General features: G+C 36.9%; 1 protein-coding gene across 1 annotated transcript in view; it reads left to right on the forward strand.

The window, feature by feature from the left end:
- The window catches only part of ptchd1 (patched domain containing 1), a 169,760-nt gene extending 155,401 nt beyond the window's left edge, over positions 1 to 14,359 (forward strand). Inside the window, exon 3 of the mRNA XM_039745580.1 lies at positions 11,643 to 14,359. Within this exon, the coding sequence (XP_039601514.1) occupies positions 11,643 to 13,291 (1,649 nt within the window). The 3' untranslated portion in view covers positions 13,292 to 14,359. The remainder of the gene's footprint in view (positions 1 to 11,642) is intronic.
- The last annotated feature ends 12,274 nt before the right edge of the window (positions 14,360 to 26,633 follow it).

Raw genomic sequence — 26,633 nt, forward strand, 5'->3', positions numbered from 1 at the left:
CTTCCACCTACACGGGAAGTTGGAGAATTAGTGATGAGTGAGTCAGTCAGTCAGTCAGTCAGTCAGTCAGTGAGGGCTTTGCCTTTTATTAGTATAGATAACAAAATCATCTTTATAAATCAGATGTAATTGTAACTGAAATTGTTTTGAAATAAAGAAAAATTGAAGGCAGAACTGACATAATTAATTGATATGTAGCACATAAATGGGATTAATTTGTTTTCACCAACACACACGAGAAAGTGAAGCAAAAAAAAAAAATATTGAGTGGAAAAAATGTTTAAAGGTTCTGCTAAACTGGTTCACATCAGGCTCATAACCAATTCAATCTTTTCATAAAAGATAGGGCCTAAAAGGTCAAGTATTTGTTCTTTGAGTGAAGCAGAAATTATTTTTGAAGACCAAAGAGAGAGAAAAGGTCTGGTCAAGCAGTCCTCTTACCAACGGTGAGTATACTACCCAATCAAAATGAGCAAAGTGGGCTGGTAGTCAAGACAAAAATGAAAAGAAAAACCTCAAATGGAAACTGCCTGAGAAGCTTGTTTTCTCACAGTAGGATAATAGCCTTATCTTTATATCAAACAAAGTGCATTCCATGAACTTCTATGACAATGAATTTGTAACAAAAAGGACATAACTCTTTCACTTCAACTGGAAGAAACAGCTCACTAAAATATTTAATCAGACTTAAAAACAATTTTCAACAATGAAAAATCAAATTGCTTCTGTTTCACATCATAGGTTCTGCATGTATTTTCTATTTTTTTCAATGCATCAGAAAGTTTATGATGGGATCATTATTTATAGGGTCACAGATTTTCAGAAGGAACGTAAAAAAAGTTTCACATTATACTCCGTTTGGGATCACTGATGGAAAGCAGTTATGCCACAAAGTATTGATTGGAGTAGATTTGGTCTCCCTGGGGTTTTAGGCTTAGACCACTGGATGACCTTTCTCTTTGTCAGCTGATTGATTGCAGCTTTGATTTTGTGCTTTGAGTTGTTGTCATGCTGAAAGGCAAGCTTCCATATGAGCTTTATTGCAGAGGTCTCAAGGTTTTCCATAAAGACTTTGCTGTCTTCCTGTGTCGTGTTCGAATAGGATGAAAGATGTTTCTATCAGACAGTTTGTTTGTTACAAATGGCAGAGATCAATGGAAATCTATCTTTTCAGTTTTTCCAAAGTATTGTTAAGGACATAGAAGAAAGTCAGCAAGTCATTGGAAAGTTTAAAGGGCAAAGCCAAAGTCAAAAATAAACCTAAAGTTAAAAACTAAATCGTGTCCTCCTAGTTGTTGTTGGCCTGAGCACACGTCTCTTGCAATGTGTTTTTACTTAAATGAATAAAGCTTGGACACTGTTTTGTGTGTATGCCTTCTTTTATAGCACAACTGTTTAAGACTTTCATGTTTATTGTCATGTGTACATAGCACAATAAAATTCTTACTTGCATGTCTGATCAGAGTAGTAACATAATAAAATACCAACCAAAAAAACATATATGCACAATATACTGTATATACATATACAATATGTGTACAGTATTATTGATATGAATAGTTGTTCTGTAACCTTTCATACAAGATCATGTACATTTAGTTGTTATAATGACTGACTGTTTAATAATCTTTGACCTTTGCATAGAAACTGCCTCTGAATTTACCTGTGAGAAAGCAACTGTGGATGATGGCTTATAGGAGTTGTCTTTGTAAGGCAGCAGGTATTGTGTAGGTCTTAAACAGAAGGCAGCTGAGTGCTGGTAATATTCTGTGCCACCTTGGCCACCCCCTGCATTACTTTATGATCTTGAGCTCAGCAAATGTCATACCAGGGTGGCATGTAGCTAGTGGAGATGTACTTCACTGTCCACCTGTAGGAGTTCATGAAAACAGATGGAGAAATCTGACCCATTTTCAAATGTCTAAAGAAGTAAATGTATTGGCGAGCCTTCTAGGTAAGAGCCAAAGATGTACAGTATATGTCCACAATGGTCACTCCAAGAAATTTAAAGCTACCTCCTTTCAGCAACATCCCCATCAATGTAGATATCAGGGTGGTCCGTCATCTGATTTCTGAAGTCCATGACCAGCTCCTTGATTTTATTGACATTAATGGTGAGATTGTTGTCCTGCACCACTGTGTCAGCAGTTAAACCTCTTCTCTGTAATATTGTCATTGTTGATGATCAGGCCTATGATGATGATGTCACCATCAGCAAAATGAATGATGGAGTTGGAGCTGTGTCTGGCCATACAACCACAGGTGAACAAGGAGTACAGAAGGGGACTCAGCACCCTACCCTGTGGAGCGTCTATGTTAAGGATCAGCATGGAGAATGTAATGCTGCCAAAAATAGCAAAACGGTGGCCTATGGAGTAAACTTGCCCAATGACGGTACTATTTACAAGCATGTAAATAACACTACAAATATAGACAATAATAAATAACATATTCTTGACCAGACATAAACATTGGAGGTTAATCAGTAACATATTCGTGACAAACTCTACCTTCTTTTCGGAAACTTCCCCATAGTATATTTAATTTTGTGTTATTACTTGTGTTTATTATGATTGGATCACTTTAAATAATTTAACATCATTTAAAATTATTTCAGTATAAAACTGGATGTCCATTTGAAAAATGTACTGTAATTAAAAGTTAGTTTTATTATTGCACAGCAGTTGTCTATGTCCCTTTTAAAGCAGAATCCACCACAAACTGTCTTGTTATATTAAATTATAAAATACTGTAGGTGTGTTTAGTTGGACGTCAATGTCAGCAATGAGGTTGAAATGCTTCTCAAGATTTATTTCTTACTCATTGTCCAAAAGTTGTTTTCGTTTACAGTTGTATCCATAAGTCCTATTCGCACAGGATTAGTTTTATACCAGGAGGTGGGATAAGTTCAGTTTTGGAGTGGGCTGGTATGCACTCGCACTCCGGGATGGTATTTCCCCATTCTCGCTTTTTGATTATTGGTAGTTAAAGAATGCTGGCTAGTACATAGTGTAGGTTTGGACCACTTTAGAAACCCTACTTTATAACAACAGTTCCATTTACACCTCCAAGAAGGATCTCTCAAACCTTTGTCGACATACTTGAGCATACCAGCACACTTTGGCAATATCTCACTACCCCATTATTCAGGACTTCCGGCACCAAATATAGTAAATATTACCGAAAGACGTCTCTAATTTTAGTCCCATCTAAATCACTTAAATAACAGAATTTTACTGGCACACCCATTCGAACAAGACTAGATTAACCTGGGGGTATTTTTAACAGAGTTTCTATAGCAATTAAAAAGGCTTTGTAATCTTCACTGAGACATGCGCGTGCAGTCTGTTAAAAGTTACTGGCATGAGGGACTCGGACAGGACTAAAATTACAGATGTTTTCCAGTAATCGTTACTTTTTCCCACCTCCTGGTGTAAAATGAGTCCCATCAGAATAGAGCTTAAGATACATTAAAAGAGAGCTTGAGGCTCAGGTATCTTAAAAAAATATTGTGATAATTTGTTTTGGAAAAAAAACAACGGTTACATCAAACTAATTGTCAATTAGATTTGAGTTGTTTTTCAACAAAATCCCTTTGTTATATTGGGAGTCTTTATGTTGTTTTTTTCAATAAGCAGGAGTTTCATTGTAATTGTCACCCTACATTTAATGTAAAAAAATACTTTAACTTCTAAGCCTACTTATTTGTAAATATAAAAAAATAAATTGAGAACACTAGAATGGGACTACCTTGGTTCATCTATAAGTCCTTTATTACTACAGCATCTAACAAGATCAGCAAATGCTTTGCTTGGTGTGACAAAGACTAAAAATCACAAGTGACAAGAATTTTTGGGAGAGTCATCATCTGCTGGTCACTTCCTGCTGTTTGCTCAGAGTTTAGTAAGACCCTAAAGCTCTTACTCTAAAGTCTTGCCATTTCTACTAACTTTAAATATACACTGTACAGTATACAGCATCCAAACGATTTTTGACCTAGCTCTAATTATCCACACATCACATAGTTTTCACAGTTTTCAGATGCCATCGCTTATCATATGAGATCATTTACCTCATATTAGATAAACAGGATTCAGAATGAAGAATTAGCATTTATAATCAATCTATTTGATTTTGAAAGAAAATTATGTAATACCTAAAGCTTGATCCCAAAAAATAATTACTGCTTTGGACTCACAAACTAGTCTGTGACACTTTCAACACCAACTGACACTTCCAACAGTTATCGATAAGTCACACACTTCAGTACTGTGGGGGAATATTTACCTCCTCCTTGAAAGACTGCTTTAAATCAGTGACGTGTATAAAATGTTTATTCCTAGTCCTACCACAACATTCCAACAGTTGCCTTTAGCTCTTTTTTTCTTGTTATACCCAATCTAATGGGGTCTTGCTTGAGTGTTTTGGATCAATGTCTTGCTGCATAGGCCAACAGCCATTCATTTTCAACTGACATTCAGCTCCTGCAAACACAGCATGATCAAAATGTGACTTGATTGGTGGTAACACGTTTTGCTTTTTAAATGCATTGTTATCTTTTCTACAGACGTAACAGGGTTTGATTAGACTCCTGCTCACTAAATTGTGGTGACATCTGTAAATGGATGAATTGATGAATAACTTGACAAGTCTGGCTAGAAGTTTCTCTTTGGACTCGCCTGTCCACGTAACATTGTTTCTGAATTCCCAAGGTTCACTCAGGAATGTTTTATACAATCCTGATGTGAGTTCTAATGTTCTTTTAGTTGGCCATTGTTTTAAGCTTTGACACTCTGCCATGCATCCCATTTTTGCAGAGTCGCTAGCTAGTGGTAGACTCGTGGTCCCTGACGTATCCTGAGATAAGAACAGCCTGCTATTTCCCAGGTATCACTATAGAGGTCTTTGTGACTTCATGAAAATTATGCCATGGTGATGACTGGCAGAACAGCCACTCTTCGGAAGTTATGCTAATGGACAGGTTTGTTTTTATACAGTATTTGGGCAATATGAGCCTTGAGATTTTTTCCTAGAGGCTTTCTTTCTTTTGCTAATGGCATGACTAAACGTGCTGGGCTCTATATACAGGTTGATTTATTTAATCAATCTTTTTAAGTTGACATTCATCTTTTTTGACATACAGGTTGATTTTAACTCTTAATGCAGTGGATCTCAAACTTTCATATTTCGCAAACCCCCCCTACCCCCCCTATTTCTACCTGGAATAATTCTGCGCCCCCTGCATAATATAAGATTGATGAGAATAACCCATGATACAACTAACAAAAGTATGATACTCGTGTGGTGTTGCGGTATCCTATCATTTTTAATTCCATAATATTTGCATGTGTTCAGCTAACTTCGATGAAATATTTGCAATTTTTTTTTTAAAGTGCTTTAATAACTGTTAAAATGCCTTGTGTGGTTTTTGGTAGTAATTCTAATCCCAAAAACAAAGAATAAATTATTTATTCTTATTTAATTATTTTTTTATGTAAAGAAACGATTAAATATGTTTTAATTTTTAAAAAGACACTGATGAAGTCAATCTGCGCGAGACAAATGTATTTTCGTCTGACAAATATTATACCGCTGTTAGTTGTATCATGAAAATAACCCAATACGGAGTAAATTATTTAACTCAATTTGGCAATATTGGCTACACTGCCAATGTGGTGCAGTTGCAACAACGACAACAACAACATTTATTTATATAGCACATTTTCATACAAACAGTAGCTCAAAGTGCTTTACATATTAAAGAATAGAAAAATGAAAGACACAATTATAAAACAAAATAAATCAACATTAATTAACATCGAATAAGAGTAAGGTTCAATGGCCAGGGGGGACAGAAAAAAAGAGACTGCCCAGTCCCCTCTGGGCATTCTACCTAACATAAATGAAACAGTCCTCTTTGGATCCAGGATTCCCACGGAAGGGCCTGACGATGATGATGGCCACGCAGACCTCCGCCTTTCAATCCGTCCATCACCGCTGAAGCATCATGAAGCCTTGAGTAGGTGGTGGTGGCTGGTTTTCTCTCAGAAAAGAGAGTAGGGGTCAGTACCGATTTTAGAGCCACCATGAATAGTTATTTTGAGGAAATTGAACATATAGAGTATCAGGATTAAGTTAAATTAAGATTAAAATGAAGTTATAAAAAGGCCATGTTAAAGTAATTGCGCTGCATTATCACCTGATCTACTGTTACCCAAATGTTCTCGACAGATATCAATACGTCTGGAACTTTCTGGATTGAAAATACGCGACTATAAAAGCTGCAACAGCGGTGCCGCTCGTCATAGAAACAAACTTCAAATAGAAAAGGAGCTCAGAGTGTCTCTCGAATATCAAACCAAACCTGGACAGGCGGTGTGTACTTTAAAGCAGGCACATATTAGTCATTAGATCAATGCCTTAGAAATGTTTTTTTTTAATTTTAGTTATAATGCATTTGTTGTGATTATATGCTTGCAAATTTAAATTTGAAATAAAAATGTAAAAAAATAATTAATTTTGATTTTGATGTTCATTTATTCAACGCCCCCCCTTGTACAGCTTTGGGGTGCCCCACAGTTTGAGAACCGCTGTCTTAAGGGTAATTTTGGAAATAACTATGCCACAAAGCACATCTTCATCCTTTGACTCCATGTCCCTTGGGACATTGAAAGAGGTCTTAAACCTAAACTAATCTTGGTGTTTGGGACCCAGATACTGTACATGCAGAGATAGTAACAACAATTTTAAACAGTTTAAAAAACAATTGAACTATTTAATGGAACTTGTCAAACAAATAGTACATTTAAAAAAAATATGAACATAATCCTTCAGTGCAAATCAGATCTTTAAGTCACCCAGTCCCAGAACAACCACTCTTTGCAGCAAAACTGAAAAATCCAAAAACAAAAAATGGCTGATAGACTTAAGGCAACCTGGTCACACTCAGCCTGAAGCTCCAGCCAAGGAATAGCAAAGGCAGTACGGCTTAAAGCACATTACTTCCAAAGACCAAGGGCCGGGTGACTCCACAAATAGCAACAACATGCAAACACTTCCTTGCAGGGCAGCAGCAGCAGAAGTTATATTTCCCAAGGTGCATTTGCGGATGGTAGATGGAGCCTGCAGAAATGACACACAAAATAACAGAATTAGTCTTCTGAGAAATTAGTTGCTGTTACATTTCTTGTTTTTATGGATATGTTTCATGATAAACATTAGCTGTTCCTGCTATTTTTTGAGGTGTTTAGTTATTCTGAGGATACACCAAAGATCTAACACCAAAGCTACTCTATGTGCATGTACAGTAGGTAAACATAACACACTTCACAGTAAGAATCTGACTGAATTACAGTAGCTGCATCTCTTCCACGTATAAAGAGTGGAGTACAAGATGAGAGACTCTGTTGTCAAGATGGTGGGCTTTGTTCTCTATCATGCTTACTTCTTTTTACCAACTGCAGTCACTGTAAGATAGGAACAAGAGAAGAAAATACATTTAATAATGTACTGGGGCTAAATGTATTCTTTTAAACTTCATTACCAGAGCATTAACAGATGTCAAATACAATTAACCTGATAACCTGGCTGTATTGTGGAAGTGGTAAACATGCTACTACTTAGACTTAACTCATTCAGCAGAGATCAGTATTTTTACTTCTAATATATACTACTTAAAATATAATGGTATGAATGTGAAGAAGACCAAGAGCACGCTGGCAATGAGATAAAACTAAGGATCAAGATCAAGACTGATAGAGAAGGCATATAACAAGTTTGAAGATTTAAATACTTGGGTCATAGAATAGCAAAAGATTTGAAATATGATGTAGAAATTCACAAAGAAAAATCAAAATTGCTAGATGTGCGATTAATGGCATGCAAATTATTCCTACAGAAAAGTCCAGTAGTTAAACCCCTAGAGCATCGAAAAGGCACTATGTAAATAAAATGTATTATTATTAGTTTAATAACAGTTATTAAAAGATACATATGCCCAGCTTTATTATATGAATGTGAAGCAATTATACCCACATTTGTTATGTGGATTTTAGACACTCACTCAGGGATGCATGAAGAAGATAGAAGCATTTGAAATGTGGGTGTATAGCAAGCTGATACCTTAGACCCCGGATGTCAAACTCCAGGAAGGGAGGACTGCAGTGGCTGCAGGTTTTCATTCAAACCCTTTTCCTAATCAGTGACCAGGCTTCACTGCTGATTAACTTCTTTCCCCTTCATTTTAACAGCCCTGCTTTTAAGGATTCAGCCCTCTGAATTGATTATTTTCTTCATTAAATGGCAACTAAACAGAAATGAGACATGAAATGAGCTGACAGATGACCAGCTAAATTAGGGCTTCGAACTCCAACCAGTTTCACTCCAACCGGGTTCTTAAGGAGAAACAAATTCTTGCTATTAATTAAACCTGTTATTTAATTCCACGACCTGTTGTTACTCTCATTCTGCCACAGTACACATTTCCAAAACTGTTGATTTTCTGTTTTTTTATAAGAACACCATTAAAATGTTTGGGAGACCTCAGAGATCAATCATACTGAGACCTTCACCTTTCTTTATTTTCTCATATTGTGTGATGGGCACAGGTGAGCTGTTCATGTGGATTCTTGTTTTGTGTCTCATTATTGTTTGGCTGCTAATTAAGGAAGAAGAAATAACTAAGGGGCCTGAGTCAAATTAATTAAAACTAAGGCAAAATTAGGTAATTATCAGCAAGAACTGGTCACTAATGAAGAAGATGCTTAGAATGAAAACCTGTAGCTACTGTGGCCCTCCAGGACCGGAGTTCGACACCCCTACCTTAGACAGAGAAAATGAGTAATGTGGAAGTTCTAAATATCTAAATATGGTGAAAGCAAAGATCTGTGTAATAGCCATGATCAATAAGAAAAAAGTTGCATGTTTCGGCCATCTTGATATGTCAGACAACATGCAAAGGTGACTGCTTGAAGGACATGTAAAGATAAAACGAATTAGAGGAAGAGCAGACTAGTTCACGAATATCAAGGAAAGGACAGGAATCAACAAATGTGAAGACTGTTCACAGTGAAGAATGAGCAGCAAAGCAAGACAGTCATTCATATAGCAGACAACACTTAGTGATGTTGATGATATATATTATAAACGAGTGAACACTATTTACTGAGATATCATTACATCTCTTTACATATATACAGAAGCTAAATTTTATCCATTTTCTGAACCCTCTTCATCTCATCACATTTAAGGAACACAGTGGCGTCATAGGTAGGATTCACAGGCCCAAAGTGCTGAGCTCAGAACTGTACCTGAGTGAATTTGCACATTCTGTGTTTGATGCAGTTTTCTAACATTATTCTAGTTTTCCTCCAATACCCTAAAGAAGGTTTTGTGTGCAGGATAAAAGGCAAGTTTAAACTGACCTACTGAATGTGTGTGAGCTTGAGTGTGCACAGCAGTGACCTGGTGCTATGTCCATGGTACCAGTACCTATCTTGAACCCTGTCCTCCTGGGTAATGTCACTGTTCCAGCACCCTCAAGCTGGATAAGTGGGCACAGAAAACAAATTCATAAATTCATTTTTTACTAAAAGTGTTGTTGTTGAGGTTAGCAGGAGCCACTACCCTGTGGTCCTAAATAACAAAATTTTTTTCAGCCATATTATTTGAAAAAGAATTCATTAAATCCTTAACCAATCAAATTTTCATGAGCATAAAGTCAAAACTCAATGACCTACAAACATGTAGGAGATACTGCGAAGGAATTTAATTTGCTTCCAGTGTAAAGAATTTAGGACACCAGACTGACAATGACACACACACATTCTGAAATGTTTCTGAAGAATGAGAATAAAAGAGGCATTCATGAAATCTAATTTTAGAGCATTAATCAAGTAAACTTTCAATGGAAAAGCGAAAAACGTAACTGAGAACCCTGCCTCAGATGTTTGAGAATTGAACATACTATGAAAATTGTTCATAGTATGTTATAAACAATTTTAATGAGAGCACATCGCTTGTCTGTTATCAAGTAAATTTCTACTACTAGAAATGTTATAAATTAAAGAAACATGACAAGACTATTATACTGCAGAAATTGCTCCTTAACTTAGATTTTCCTTTATTCATTCTGTGTTTATCAGTTAATATTCTTGTACTTCTAATTAGAAGTCTAAATTAAATGTCATTGCTTTGAAAATGTCACAGAGTTTATTTCATTAAGTGTTTTTAGAAATAGTTGGTGAAATATTGAAATCTTGTTTTAATTTTTTTAAATATTAAAACAAATGTAATGAGAACAAGGCCATTCAGCCCAATAAGCTCATCCATCTTATTCACTTAGACTGTCCGAAATAAGTTGAAGTCGAGATGTGATGGTCACAAAAGTCATACTCTCCACCACACTACTTGGTAATTTATTCCATATATCTGTAGTTCTCTGTGTGAAGAAAGATTTTCTAACATTTGTGTGAAATTTACCCTTAACAAGTTTCCAACTATGTCCCCATGTTCCTGTTGAAGTCATTGTAAAGTATCACCCTGCATCCACTGTACTAATTCCCTTCATAATTTAAAACTCTTCAATCATGTCACCTCTTAATCTTTGTTTGCTTGTACTGAAAAGGTTCAGCTCCTTTAATCCTGCTTCATAGCTCATTCCTTTTAGTCCTGGAGTCAGTCTGTTTGATCTTCCCTGGAGTTTTTCTAGCACTGCTATGTCTTTTTTGTAATATGGAGATAAAAATTGCACACAGTACTCCAGGTAAGGTGTCAACGATGCATCATAAAGCTTTGTAAAGTTTGGTTAAGTATAACTCCAGTGTTCTGCTTCAACGCCTCAAGAACTAATGTAAATCATTGAGTTGTATAGAATTTAAAATGTTTCAGACTAGTCTTTATTTAGTAGCATGACTACTATAGTTAATATCAGTCAAAATGCAATATCAAACTTCAGCCAGGCAGACAAAAAAAACAGACATTATTTTGTTATACACAAGAGTATAAATGAGCTTTCCCAAATATACAGTAAACATTTTTCAATAGAAATATTAAAATACTGAAGTGGTAGAATACGGTAAAGAACAACAGATGGATAATGGTGGCCATGGACTCAGGCAGCTTGTGTCTAAATGAATTCTAGGGATTGGAATATATGGTGTGCCAAATTATACTGTACATTTTCTTTGGTGAAGATTAATATAACCGTTTTTGACTATGTAATAGATTCTGTCAAAAAAAAAACACAGACGATAAGGCCATTCCACCATTAAATCAGGCGAGAGACCACTTACTGTACATCACATCTAGTTAGTTAATTTACTTTCTACAGCAATTCCATTGGTATACTGAGCATTGTAACATTGCAGCCAGGAATCCAGGAGCTGGTTGACTTTGTTCTCATCACCCACTTATGGAGTGGCTAATCTAAAACAATGTTTCTGAATCCTGGGAAGCTATACCCCAGCTTATTGAGTGTAACATGGTCACCACTCAGTGCATCAGGTTCAGTCCTTATCTCTACAACATTACTTTTGTTCTAATTTCTCAGATTTGGGTAATGCAGAAACTTAACATTTTCCTTTATAAATCTGAGCAAAATGCTGTAAATAATATTGTTTCTTTTTTTTTTTATTCTTTGGCAGGACATGGACTTTATGGCACTTTTGAAATGCTTGCATCCTGGAGGAAGACCAGAGAGGACCAGCATGTCAAGGAAAGAACAGCTACAGTTTATGCAGACTGCATGATCCCTTTCACACTCACCACCGCAATGTACATGGTTACCTTTGGCATCGGTGCCAGCCCCTTCACCAATATTGAGGCCGTACGCATTTTCTGCCACAACACATGCATCTCAGTGTTCTTTAACTACCTCTATATAATGACATTTTATGGCTCAAATTTGGTGTTTACTGGTTACCTAGAAAACAATTACCAGCATAACATTTTTTGCAAAAAGGTGCCAAAGCCTGAGGTCTTGCAGCAGAAGCCTGCCTGGTATCGATTTTTCATGTATACCCATTACAATGAAGAAAGCGGTGAATCTATAGAAATGAGCTCATATGACAGCCATCTTCTAGTTTGTTTCATGAAACGTTACTATTGTGACTTTATAACAAACACATATGTGAAACCATTTGTGGTACTCTTCTACTTAGTTTATATCTCTTTTGCCTTAATGGGCTACTTGCAAGTTAGTGAAGGTTCAGACCTTAGTAACTTAGTAGCCACTGAATCAAGCACCATTGCATATACAACTGCGCAGCAGAAATACTTTAGTAATTATAGCCCAGTGATTGGATTCTACATTTATGAGTCAATTGAGTACTGGAATGTCAGCGTCCAGGAAGACGTCTTAGAATACACAAAGGGTTTTGTGAGGATATCCTGGTTTGAAAGTTATTTAAACTACCTTCGAAGGCTCAATGTGACCACCGGCTTGTCAAAAAAAAACTTCACAGATATCCTACGCAACTCCTTTCTGAGGTCACCTCAGTTTTCCCACTTCTCTGATGACATCATCTTTGCGAGAAAGTCCTTCAGCGAGGTGGAGGTTGTTGCGTCACGTATGTTTCTGGTCGCCAAAACCACCGAGAACAAGAGGAAGGAAATGTATATCCTTCTGGATACCTTGCAAAAACTATCACTGACATCCAAGGTGAAATTCATCATCTTCAACCCCTCCTTTGTATACATGGACCGTTATGCGTCCTCCGTGGGAGCACCACTGCAGAATTCCTGTATCAGTGCCCTGTTTCTTCTTTTTTTCTCTGCTTTTCTGGTGGCGGACTCGCTAATTAATGTTTGGGTGACCCTAACAGTAGCCTCAGTAGAGTTTGGGATTGTCGGCTTCATGACCTTGTGGAAGGTGGATTTAGACTGCATTTCAGTCCTCTGTTTGATTTATGGAATAAACCACACCATTGACAATTGCATCCCCCTGATCTCCACTTTTGTGTTGGGCAAAGATTTCACAAGAACTAAGTGGGTAAAGAACACCCTTGAACGCCACGGGGTGGCCCTTTTACAAAACTACCTATGTTATACCGCCGGTCTCATTCCTCTTGCTGCTGTGCCTTCCAATATGACCCGCATACTGTTCAGGTGCTTGTTTTTGATAGCTTTTGTTACTTTTTTTCACTGCTTGGCCATCTTACCTGTCATGTTGACTTTTCTTCCCCCTTCGAAAAAGAAAAGGAAAGAAAAAAAGGGGCCAGAGAATCGTGAAGAGATTGAATGTGTAGAGATGGTGGACAGCATCAGAGTAGTTGATCAAATCACGTCTGTCTGAAGCTCTGAGGATACAAATTCAGGGGTAATGTGATGGTAAAATTACAAAACAAGTAAATGTGCACCCATACTGAGGGGCATTAAAGAAAAGCACCAAGACGTGGTGTTGTTAAGGCCATCTCCAGACATGAACAAATGAGAAGGAGATCTCCCATCAATTGAGAAAACAATGATAGAAGTGTAAGAAGGCAGTCAGTGAGAATCTGATAGCAGGAGGCAAAGTGAACAGGAAATTAAGTTCAGTTAAAAAGAACATGCAAAAGACATCAGCATTGACAAAGCAGATAATAATACATTTGTGGTATTTTCAAATTACTTTCCTGTCGATGATATTTAGGAGGTCAACTGCCTAGCAAATACAGAGGTGAACTTTATCAAATGGAAGGGAGAGTGTGGGGAATTTTATCTAGCAGTTTAAAATTGATTTGAATGAAAAGATTCAAATTTTACTTGAAGTGGACTAGCGTGAGGATACTGCTTGCAGTCAGAATTGTGATTCCAGAGATTTAACAAGCGTTAAGTTCTGTTGGGGCTTTACATTTTGTCAGCTGGCAGGCTAAAATCAACTCTTTGCTATAATGGGTCCTAAATAACAGTTGAAAACATAAAAGAGCCACAAATGACCAATTTTAATGGTTTTTATTCTGTTATCCAGCTGATAAGTGAACTGTGTTTATTTTATTTTTTTAAATTGCCAGACCCAGCATGCTACTGAAAAAAATCAATATGCAACTGAATTATATTACCTTCTGTTCATTTGCACCATGCAGTGTCTCATTAGGAACCTAATTCTCACCTTTTTCTGGCCAGACAATCTATTCTTAGACCACAGAGATAAGTTGTCAGTTACCCTTTTTGTTCAACATCTTCTATTTAGGGTGCCAACCCACTACAAGCCACCAAAGTACCAAGCAACCTCTACTCAGTACACTGTTACCATTTTTCATCATTTTGTATATTGTGCAGTTGAGAGAACTGATTTGTTGAAAAATTTCCCATCATTCCTTTAGCACTCTATTGGTGAACTTAAAAATGCTTTATGCTTTTTAAATTTTTGTAATCTTTTTCCATTGACAAGCAGTACATACATGGAATTGAGAGTCAATAAAATGTTTTAAGTTCTTCCATGCAGGATGTTCACTTGCAGTTTTTTTTAGCTTACATAAATTTGGTACAATTCTATGAATAACTAATTTCTTTCACACAGTGTGATTTTAGTTTAATTTTAATTGAAAAACAGATAATACTTTTGTATGATGCTAAACTAATGAAGGGTCTAACAAACAAAAAAAGTAAATACTGCCAAAAAGATTATGAAATCTGCTATTAGTCTACAGATGTAAAACACATAACCATAAAAAGCAAAAGGCTGAACTTACTTCTGAGTGATTATGGAATGCCCTTAAAGATTCAGCAAAAGTTATTCAGTACTTTTTTTTCTAGCTGTGCTCCTATTATTACAACACATTCAACGTTTAACTCATTAGTGCTATCCAATATGTATAGAAATTAAGCAGGCACTCCAGAAGCTAAATACATTTTTGAAGAATAAACATCAATCACTATATATAAATCTGTTATCAAATTAAAACTTCCCCATAATAGGTTTTTGCTTAATGTACTGCCTTTTCAAAAGTTTCTAACACTGAAGATGCTTTAGTGTAAGTCCAAGAAGTTATAATCTTCTTGAATAGCGTCGTTCAGGACACCTAAAGCTATTGGAAGGCTTTCAGAAGAGGACGACTGGCTATGTAATTAAGTGCAGTTTTTAGTCCAAAGGTACCTTTCACTTGCATGTCAACAATACTTTTTAATCTATCCCGTAAGTGGAAGGTGCTCATTCATAACGTGCATTCATAATGTGCATGTTTCATGAGAACTGAAACTAACTATTTCTTCTTTTTTCCATTTCTTAACTCATTTACCTTGTTCAAGGTAAATGGGGCCATCGTTTAGCCATAGGGTAGCAGCTTGCTCTGGATGGACCACCAGTTCAACACATATAGGATGGTCCAGATCTAATTATGCAATTTTCATTACGCTATAACTTATTAAGTTTATTACATAGAAAATCACCCGTAAAATCCCGGACCATCGAGAAGAGTGCGAACTGACGACATGAAGAATCGTTTTCGCGCCAAACTGGAAATGTCCCCACATAAATCAAAGTCATCTAGACGATCTGGATCAGCATAACTAGATCTGGACCACCCTGTACAAATTTCTATCCAACAATTTTCTGAGCTTACTTTTTCTATGACATTGTTGAGGAGAATGTTTCATGCCGCACATCCATATTCTTTCTGGATAATTTAGTTAGCAATCAATCTAATATGCACATTTTGAAAAAATTTAAACTAAACCAAGAAATAAAAAACAAGAACATGAGGAGATGATGCAAATCAATAAAACCAGAATTCAAACCCAGGCTCTTAGAGATTTAAGGTAGCAGCACTTACTAGGTTCAAGGTTGCTTTATTTAGTCATGTTTACACAAGAAAACATGACATTTGCCTTCTCAGTTGCATTTAATAACAAGACAGAAAGAAATGAAACAAAACAAATAGAGACAAGACAGGTTAAGGTGTGGCATAGTGCATCTTTACACACAAATTATTACAGGATAAATATCAAACCTTAAATATTTGATATTCATAAGTTGTATGGCACTAGGAAGAAAGGAATTTATGGAGAGATTTTTGTGGGTTTTCAAAGCAACTATCCTTCCTGATTTCCTGAAGTTAAGCTCTACATGTAATGTATGTCTGTCATCAGTGGAGATTATTTCTAGTTTCTTTAGCATTGTCCTCTGACACACATTTGCCAGATCATCTACATCACTCCCAATAACTTTAGCTGCCTGCTTAGTAATCTGCTGAAGCTTTTTTAAATTTTGGTTTGTTAGACCACTAAACCAGGCAATGAAACTGAAAGTGATAACAGACTGAATCATACTGTAATAAAAGGACAACACAAGGCCTTTGTCTACTTCAAATAGTGCATCATTGTGCCATTCCTTTGAAATGTGCATCCGCATGAGATCGAGAGATCGAGAGCTCTTTCACTGCTCTTAATTTAGAATCTTTTGATATCAGATGCTTAGCATAAACAATCAGAACATGTGTTGAAACAAAAAGCAAAGATACAAACATTTCTTACACGATAAAATGAAGAAGGGTGCAGAAACTGATGACAAAAATAGCTACAACACACATACATCCAAAACTTCTTTTAGAACATAGAAGTATAAGAAATTTCACAAATGAGAGGAGTCCATTTAATCTGACGGGCTTGTTTGTTTAGCTAATAGCTAAGCTGTCCCAATATCTTTTCCAGACACTTCTCAAAGGTTGTCAAGGTGTCTTCTTTGACTACATTCCCACAGCTCTTTGCATAAAGAAGTGCCTTCTAGTTTCAGTCCTAAATGCACTTCCTCTTATTTTCCACTGGTGTCCTTGAGCATGTCATTGACTGTTAAACTGAAAGAATTCTGATGGAGAGAAAACATGTTTGTCAAAAAAAAAAACATTCACTATGAAGCTCATAAATTACAAAGATCCTTATTTTGTCATGGTAGGTTCCTAAGATGACCCTGTTCTCCCCTTTTTAGTTTTTATTATGTAGACATGAACAAGATGCTCCAAATCCCATACTTTCTCTACACTGTCAGGGTTGACTGCTACTGTATTTCAACACTTCTCCTTTCCTTTACCATCTGTAATCCCAGGTAGATACCGTACCAGAACAGGCAGAAGAGGAAGTTACACATTTATACCCACACTATAGAAAATATAACCAAACAAGCAGAGTACAATGAGTGTTGGGAAAACAATACAACCTGACAATAAGCTACCAGGTGGCTCTCTGTCTTATTATGTTGAATGGTCTCTGGTCCGGCTTGGACTTTGCTCCCAAATTGCCTTTGAATGGTGTGGTCAAATATAGGCAATATGTCCTGACTGAATATAGCCCCTGAGGCAGACGGTTATCCTTAGGATGGAAAATGATTGATAGAGATAGTTCAGTTGACTTCATCAGCAAGCGCTCCAATTGCAGTGTCTCTGCTTGGCTGACTAATGGAAGTCTCCTATTAGCTCACGCCGCAAGGAGAAAGGTTCTGAGATAGACTTCATGGGTTTGTGGCTGACCTCTGGCAGTCTTGGAACTGTGCTGCTTCGAGGTGTGAGCCTATGGCAATTCAATCTTCCAAACAGGAAATATATAATAAATGGACATCAAAGATTAGTAAACTCTGGATCTTGCTATTTCAATGATAAATTTGAAAATAGTGAAATGGTGAAAGTGCCGCTTGCAAAACAAGAGAAATATATACTTTTATTCCACTAATTTTGAATTAAATAATCCATTTATATATTTGTCAGCCTGTTCAGGGTCTCAGTGGATTTTATTTTGATTAATATATATTTTCAGTCGCGTATACAGCAAATACATGAAGCAACAATTTGTCCTTTTTTGAGTCTTTTTAACTGAATAGAAATGAGGGACATTTCCATTGGTAATTCTTCATCCTGGTTCTGCTGCAGAATTTAGTTTAAATCAGCAAATACCTGCAGTTACCATAGCTTGTCATTTAGCTACTTGGCTTATTCTGGTTTAACTTAAGTAGCCATACCTGTATGCTTTATTGGCTGTAACATGCATCCTCATTGCTAATTAGCTAAATGTACATAAAAAAATCAGTAAATAACAAAATACCTAAGAGAGGGGAAAACAACTTTGTACAGTTGTTTTTTACTTTTTTATTAAATAATAAGTGACTATTTAGGAAACAATGTAGAAAACTTTGAAAGGCATTAATCTACACCAGTTCACAATTCACTGTCAGGAATCACTAACATGACAGAATGAGAGCAGAACCTTCATATCTAATTAAATGGCAAGTGCCATAACAGGACAGTAAGAGCTGACTTATCATTAATAATGGCTTGAATGGAAATCAGTTGGACTATAATTGACTAACACCTATCCATCCATTTTCAGACCTGCTTAATCCTAAGGCGTATCCCAGGCCATGGGTGAAAGAAAGAAACCAATCGTGAATGTGCCAACACTGGGACACTCACTCCTACTTACTCACGAAGAACTAATTTACTTTGTCATTTGCTAATCCAAAATGAAAACTCAAATACCTGTAAATAAACTTTTGGCTGGAATGAGTGGAAGGGTTGAGATTTGAACCCTGTCTCCTGCAGATGTACGGCATCTGTGCTAAGTACTGCACCCATATGCTACACTAGAGTATTATGGGAGATGATAAAGGAAAACAAAGAAAACATGAGAGCTTAGGATGCCGTAATAAAAGAAGGGATGAACAAAATATCACAATGTCATAGTAAAAAAAAAAGCCCTAAAGACAACCTCTGATCAACAAATGGGACAATTTAAATGGTTAAGAGCCCCAAATCAAAAGTGGTTAAAATAATGAAAAACAAAAGCATACCTCAGCTTCACCAAGTTCAGGAATTTCAAGATAATTTACTGACAAGCAGGTTCCTACTTGATGTGTTTGCCCTCTAGCCTTGTAGCTTTTAATTAAGTCTAGTATCTGCCTGACAACAATTCTTTCTTTTATTGTTAATCCCTCTTCACAGATTTATTTTCTAAAGCTGCTTTCTTCGGTCTGACAAAATCTAAATTCTAACTCTAGCATATCTCCCTGATATTAGCACCACATTCATTGTTCTTATCCATCCATTCTTTCCAGTGTTTGAACTTATTTTCCCATGGCAAACTAACAAAGGAGTTGCTATATGAATAAAACACCTTCTATTCTTATTATTATTCCTATATTTATAATGCTGGGTAATAGCCAGAAATCAACCTTTAATAGCTTGTAATCATTGAAGGGAGTTAGTGCCAGCATCTTATGAAGCTAATTGAATTTCAAAGTTAAATAACGATAGATTTTTCCAAGAAATCGTTCATTAACTGTCCAGTGCAAAGTCACCGGGTCTAAATGGACACAATGATAGGACCAGACTTGACAAGGAAGCTATTCCAAAGCAGGACACGCTCACATTCATTCACAGAGGGACAATGTGGAGTTTAAGGTGAAGCCACTGTGTAGTATTGTATGTTTGTTGTAACGTACAGTAATATGATACAGTAAAATACAGTGAAAGTAAAGCAATTAGTAGCAAGTAATTTAACAATCATATTTTTTACAGTATGGTGGTGGCTTATAGGAGTTTGTAAATATTCCCAATGTACTTGTAGTTTTTTCCAACTAGTACTGCAGTTTATTCCAACATGCCTGACATCAGATTAAATAGTGAGTTTAGACAGGCTTGGTGTGCGCTGCTGCTATATCATTACAATGTATGAATGAGAGTGCAGACATATATTTTTAACATTTTAACATATTAGAAAGTTATACAAAAAGCAAATTCATTCATCTTTTTTCTGAATGCGTCTTTTCCATTACAGGACTGTGAGGGTCAGAAAGAAATTCTCTAATTGTTAAATTTATTTCTTTCAAAATGCAGGCTTATCTTTGTGGACCTAAAGGCATTCTTAATGAGGTGGGTGGCTGTCATCTTTTACCCTCAGTGGAAACGCAACAAAAAAGCCCCGTCCATCTTGAATATTTCCAATGACCATATGAGGTCCAAAGCTAAGGTTGCTGATTATCCGCTTTATGTTTCTGATCATCTCTACTAAGATACTTACTGTATGATAAGCCTCTTTCAAGTAGAGTTTTTACTTCAGAGATCATGTTTTTAGCTTCCGGCATGCTAAGAGTTTAACAGACCATTATTAAATTAAAACTGATAGGACAAGAAAAGCAATCTAGAAAGGGTAGCCCAGACTTAACCAATTTGAAGAAGATCGTTAGTCTTTTCAGTATTTAAAGGTCAAGAATGTCACACGACAGCTGTTAATGGATTGAAATGTGCAGCAAACCTCCAAGAGTCGACAGCTTTCTCTTAATTTGACTTTCATTTCAGCACTTTTATAATGAATTGGAATGTTAAAATCCGTAGTAGTTTGATTTTGCTTATAAGTGAGGCACATAACTTCTTGCTTTCATTTTCAGGCATGATCTGGAATTGTAATGTAAACTGACTTGCATTTCTCTGCTGATCTTTCTCCCCGCGGCATTTTCAATATCATCTTTTACTGCAAACCGCAAGTCATCTTTGTGAAGCGAAACACTGCACAATTAGTGGCTTCATATAATTACTGGGGATAATGGAGGCAAAATACCTCATAGATTTTTTAGGACCAAATAAAAGCTGTTAGCTTCTACAATGTGATGCACTTCAAGGAAAATAAACAAATAATTGGAAAGCATTGTGAAAAAAAAATGTAACTCAAGATGTACTCGTGATTTTCACATTAGAAATATTTTTTGATATAACGTGTGGACGAGTGGAAGGAACATAGGGTGAGTCCCAAAAAGTGTTAGAGTGCCACCCCTTTTAATTATAACATAAACTCTTAAAAAAAAACTGCACAAGTGCACAAAAGAGAATTATCATAAACAGCCTTCCTGGCTTTTTAAAATGAGTGGCTCTTAAGAGCGGGTCTGTCGTGTGGAGCTCCATACTTTGGCAAGTCCGGGCCCAAATGAAACGGTGACATTCATGGTCGTTGGATTCTTGTAGTCCTCTGACTGGAAGAGATAAGTTTATTGGCCTTCAAGGGACATCCTCTTGCTGCTGTAGGGGAATAAAAGATGACACTCTTAGCGCCAGTGCCCTCTCTCGCTCTGGTTGGGTATTGTATATCTCTGTTCCTCTCACATGCTTATATGACATGATATATTTTAATATATTATTTTAAATCCCAGTGCTAGTATTAAATTAAGTTGTGAGGAAAAATGATCTCCCCCATTCTGTACACGGAACAATTAATTTTAATTCCATTAAAAACACAACATTTTCATCTCTTTCCCAATCATTTTTAATATAACCATTCAAAAGAGCAACCATTGCCGTTTGACATTAAGTGATTTGTTATAATCCTGCTTTTTACTCCTTTTCTAGTTTATAAATTAAATAACCGGTTCACCGCCAAAAGCACGATAGACATATGCGCCCGACAAAACCGCGACCAACAAATGAGCGCTGACAAACCCGCTAACTGGTTTTCGACAAATGCGCGCCGACAAAATCGCAAGAGAGGCCAAGAGAGTGGGACGCCCTTGCTGCAATTCTTCCTACATACTCAGGCCGTGATCTTAAGGACTATCTGCGTGCCGTGCTGATGGCATGCCACGTCTCATAATATTGACTTCTAAAATAAACATTATTATATATGCTTTAAACTAGTAATTCATATTTAACGAAACTTTCGCGATTTTATCGGCACGATTTTGACGGTGCGTTTTAATCGGCGCTATTTTGTCGGCGCGCATATGTCGGGTCACAAAATAACCAATGTTAAGTTGGGATGTGCAGTATTCCTAATGGCAGGAGAGCCCCTGACAGGCGAAATTCATTTTTAGGTCCCATCCCACAGGACTGAAAGCAACTAAAATGACCTCACCTATTAGATTTAATCAAATTACAAGTTTTCCAGAATAGTTGTCTTAATAATAATAACAGACCTCCCTTATTTAGAAAAACAAATGTTAAGGGAGTTCAAATAAAGATACAATGCATAGCAGTACTGGGATATTGCAGTTTTCTAAGCTCTTATCTGCTCTCACTTTCATATAAAATATTTGCAAATCTTAATGAGAAAACAATTAGTTCTACCATTTGTTATGATACAGAACAAACACCATAATATATATACTTCCCTTGCTGTAAATATTTCTTGATCGTGGACTAATAAATTTAGCATGAGGTGCTTTTTAATATCTTGTCAATTGGCAGGACTAGTAGAAGAGAGCAGAGGTCAATCCTGCTGATGCTGGGGGTCTCGTGTAGTTTTTGTTTGCCAACAATTAGTCAGAATTTAAATGTCTCTTTTCATTTTACTATATAGTCCTGGATTTTAATTTCATTTTATTTATTAATCCTGTGCATCTTCCATAAGTTGGTGAAATAGGGGCTAGCAGGAGGATGTTAGTGAAGTGGGCAGTAATGCTACATCACAATTCCAGAAACCAAGTTTGAATCCCCATCCAGATCCCTACTTTTATGGAATCCCTAAATAGATTGGCTTTCTGTTACATCAAAAAAGAACTGACCTGTGAGTGAGTGTATATGTGCTTAAGTATTCCTCGTAAGTCACTGGTGTTTCATCGAGTAGTGAATCCTTTGTTTTAGCCTAAACTACTGTAACACACTAATAGAGAAGGCAGGTTCAGAATAGTCTTGTTTGGCCAGACATAAATCTCAGAACAAGAAAACATGGCTATCCAACAACAACAATATTTATTTATATAGCACGTTTTCATACAAATGATGTAGCTCAATGTGCTTTACAAATATCAAGAAAAAAATATATATAAATAAGTTTAGGCAATACTAAGTAGCAAAGAATAAAGTAAGGTCTGATTTCATTCCCTCCAGTCGGCAACATTAACAATAATGTTTCAAAATGGATGGTTCTGCAATAACATTTAATTCAGTATGGTGGTTTGTATCAGGGATGTCTGACTCTAATCTGGAGGGCCACAGTGGCTGACTGTTTTCCTTTCTGACACTTTTTTAATCAGTGAACAGTTCTGCTGTTAACTGACTTCTTTTCCCTTCAATTTAATTGCCTTATTTTTTAAGACTCTGAATTGTTTCTTCTGCAGTGGGCTGGCGCCCTGCCCAGGGTTTGTTTCCTGCCTTGTGCCCTGTGTTGGCTGGGATTGGTTCCAGCAGACACCCGTGACCCTGTAGTTATTTTATTCCAGCCAGTTTCTTAATTAGAAGCCATTTTTTGCTGTTACTTAAACCTGTTATTTAATTCCATGGCTTGTTGGTGCTCTCATTCTGCCACATTTCCCAAACTGTTGATTTTGTGGACCACGGCAAATTGATATTTCACAGAACTTCACCTTTCTCTATTTACAGGTATTATATGATTGACGGTGGCATGGTGGTGCAGTGGGTAGCGCTGCTGCCTCTCAGTTAGGAGACCCAGGTTCACTTCCCGAGTCCTCCCTGCATGGAATTTGCATGTTCTTCCCATGTCTGTGTGGGTTTTCTCCGGGTACTCTGGTTTCCTCCCAACGTCCAAAAACATGCAGGTTAGGTGCCCTGGCCATCCTAAAAAAAATTGTCCCGTGTGTGTGCACCCTGTGTTGAGCTGGCACCCTGCCTGGGGTTTGTTTCCTGCCTTGTGCCCTGTGTTGGCTTGGATTGGCTCCTGCAGACCCCCGTGAGCTTGTAGTTAGGATATAGCGGGTTGGAGAATGGATGGATGTATGATTGACACAGGTTAGCTGGTCATATGTTGGCTTGTTTTGCACCTCATTATTGTTTGAATAAAAGAAACAAGTGGCAAGTCTATTAAAATTAAGGCAAAAGAAGTTATATTAATTTTAAAAAGAAGTTATATTAGTTTAATTTTTAATTAGAAAAGGTATATTAATTAGAAACCAGCAATACAGTAACTGGTCGCTAATTAATAAAACAGAATGAAAACCTTCAGCCACGGTAGCCCTCCAAGATCAGAGTGGCACACCCCTGCTTTATATTGTATATATTCCAGAACGACAAGCTTTACTTACTTCAGTTAACTTACTTTAGCTATAACTTATTTTAGTTGTTTGTTTTATAGACATGCAGTCAGAATCTGCATGATGTGCCTCCTTGTCCTCCTGGTATCACATCCGCTAGGCACATTTACTGTTTCCTGTATATTAACTACAGATATCTGTCTCTCCTACGGCTCTTTGTTATCCGCAGCAAAAAGAATTCCCTGAACAGTTGCTCTTTTCACCTCCTTTTAAATGGGTGGGCATGCTGTTTAGCTGAAATGGTCAGTCTACACTCTTAAAAATAAGGGTTCTTTAATGGCATTTTACCAGGTTGTGTGGTTTCTTGTAGAACCATTGAATAACAATGATCCATTTTATTCTGTGAAGGGTTCTTTGCATGTGCAACTGCTTCTTTGTGCTTTGAAAAGGTTCTCAATATGTTGACAAAACAGAAATCTGTAGGCTACCTAGCAGGATAGTGACAGATCAAGAAAAACTGAAGTTAGTCTGTGTGATTGTGTGTAGCAAGAGTCCTTTTAAAATAAGGAACCCACTCATATTTTATAAATCTGTTTCCCTGTTACGGATCTAAATAAATAAAGGTTCTTTCTAGAACTGTTCTTTTGGAAATCAAACATGGTTCCCCAGTGGCATCACTCTGAAGAACCAGCACGGCACCTTTATGTTTAAAAGCGTAGACTTCATCTCTTTGTGGACGTTACTGCTGCTTCTTGCAACCTCACATTTATTCCAAGTGAACTGATGTAAGTGTGAGTGTCACACACACCACATACAGCCGGCAGCAAAGTACAGTATTATTCAATATTACCACTAGTCCAGTGATGTCTTTGACTCACAAAGTATAATCTGGGTTTACTGAATGGTTTTCCTATCACTACAGGTAATATTTATTTTTAATATATTTAATGTGTTGTCTGGACAAAAGACACACATTTATATGTTAAACATGGATGTTTCTGGGAGACTGTTCAACCACAGATAGTTTATGCATCATACCAGCAAGCTTGCTATCAGACGGCCGATGTTGCCAAGCGCACCATAGCTCTTTGCTGTTTAAATCACCGCCCCTACTTTGAGCTTCTCCTACAGGAGACATTGGATTGGTTCAGAAATGATATAATGAGTGAACCATCTTGATTGTTCCCACCCACATTTAGGCCAGCATTCATTCGCAGTTTTCTCCACTCATATAATTTATACTAGATTCACAATACTAATAACAATACTTAAAGGAACAGGTTATTGTTTCACACAATAGAGGGGTTGTCATTTAGAGACAGTGGTGTTTACTAAGAAAATAGGACATTGCCCAACCACCTCCTGAAATAACCAGTTTCGGGATTACTTCTGCATTTAATAATTTGTAGTCAAAGACTTCAGAGCAATGTTTCTTCAGGGCCAAGGCCTTGCATTGTTATACCCCAGCTAAATAAAGCAAGGTCATATTGATTAATACTGTTCTTACAGTACATTGATTGTAGGCCAGAATTCACAATGTAATGTTTCATTTAGATACGCCTTAGTGTAGTTAAGGGAATTCCTTTACAGGATTATTCATTATCTCTTGACTGCAGTCTGTGTCACCCTACAATAAATAAAATGAGAATTACACTAATAGGCTTTTAATGTAGCTCCTTAAAAAGAAAGATTAATTGGGTCTTATCTTGCTTCTTTGTCAGTTGACCTCTTAATAGCAAAATGTTGCCAATTTTGTTGTGCATTTCCAAAAAGACCTTTGTCATTTGGTCTGTTGGAGGCAACGATGAGTTAGTAATATGTGTAACACCTAAGACATGGGAATATTGAAGTACTTTTTAAAATTAGGCTTTGCTTTCCTCACAGTGCTGCGAGTGACACTAATATCATTAAAGTGAACAGAATGTGCTAGTTATTCTAGAACGTTGATTCTGTTCATCTGGACATAGTTTTTGTCTGATACATTTCATCACTCATCCAAGTGACTTCTTCTCTAAACTGCCTCAATCATGTGTACTAGGCTGGCTGTATTGAGGAATTTCTCGGTTCACTTTTAATCATGTCTCAGCTGATTTGGTATAATTTGCATTAAGAAAATGACTAATTAAAGTGCATGTGTTATAAACAAACAAAAGACTGAGGAAGTCACTTGGATGAGTGATGAAACGTATCGGGGAAAAAAACTATGTCCAGCTGAACAGAATCATCCATCCATTTTACAACCCGCTGAATGTGAACACAGGGGTCTGCTGGAGCCAATCCCAGGGTGCAAGGCAGGAACCAATCCTGGGCAGGGTGCCAACCCACCACAGGACACACACAAACCAAGCACCAATTTAGAATTGCCAATCCACCTAACCGGCATGTCCTCTGTGGGAGGAAACCGGAGGGCCCGGAGGAAACCCACGCAGACATGGGAAGAACATGCAAACTCCATGCAGGGAGGACCCGGGAAGTGAACCTAGGTCTCCTAACTGCGAGACAGCAGCGCTACCACTTTACCACCGCGCCACCGTACCACCCTTGAACAGAATCACCTTTCTAGAATTTCCTTACCTGGATTATTGAGCATGCATCGAGACAATGTGTTAGTTAGTTTGTAAGGCTTGGTAAAATGTATAGAAAATAATTATGCCACACTGATATTGTTCTCTAAGGTTCTTAAGACAATCACTAGCTTTCAATATGACCGTTCACTTGTGGAATATCACAACTTTATGTTTTATTGTTTTTTGAAGTA

This window comes from Polypterus senegalus, chromosome 2 (assembly GCF_016835505.1).
Source record: "Polypterus senegalus isolate Bchr_013 chromosome 2, ASM1683550v1, whole genome shotgun sequence".
NCBI lineage: Eukaryota > Metazoa > Chordata > Cladistia > Polypteriformes > Polypteridae > Polypterus > Polypterus senegalus.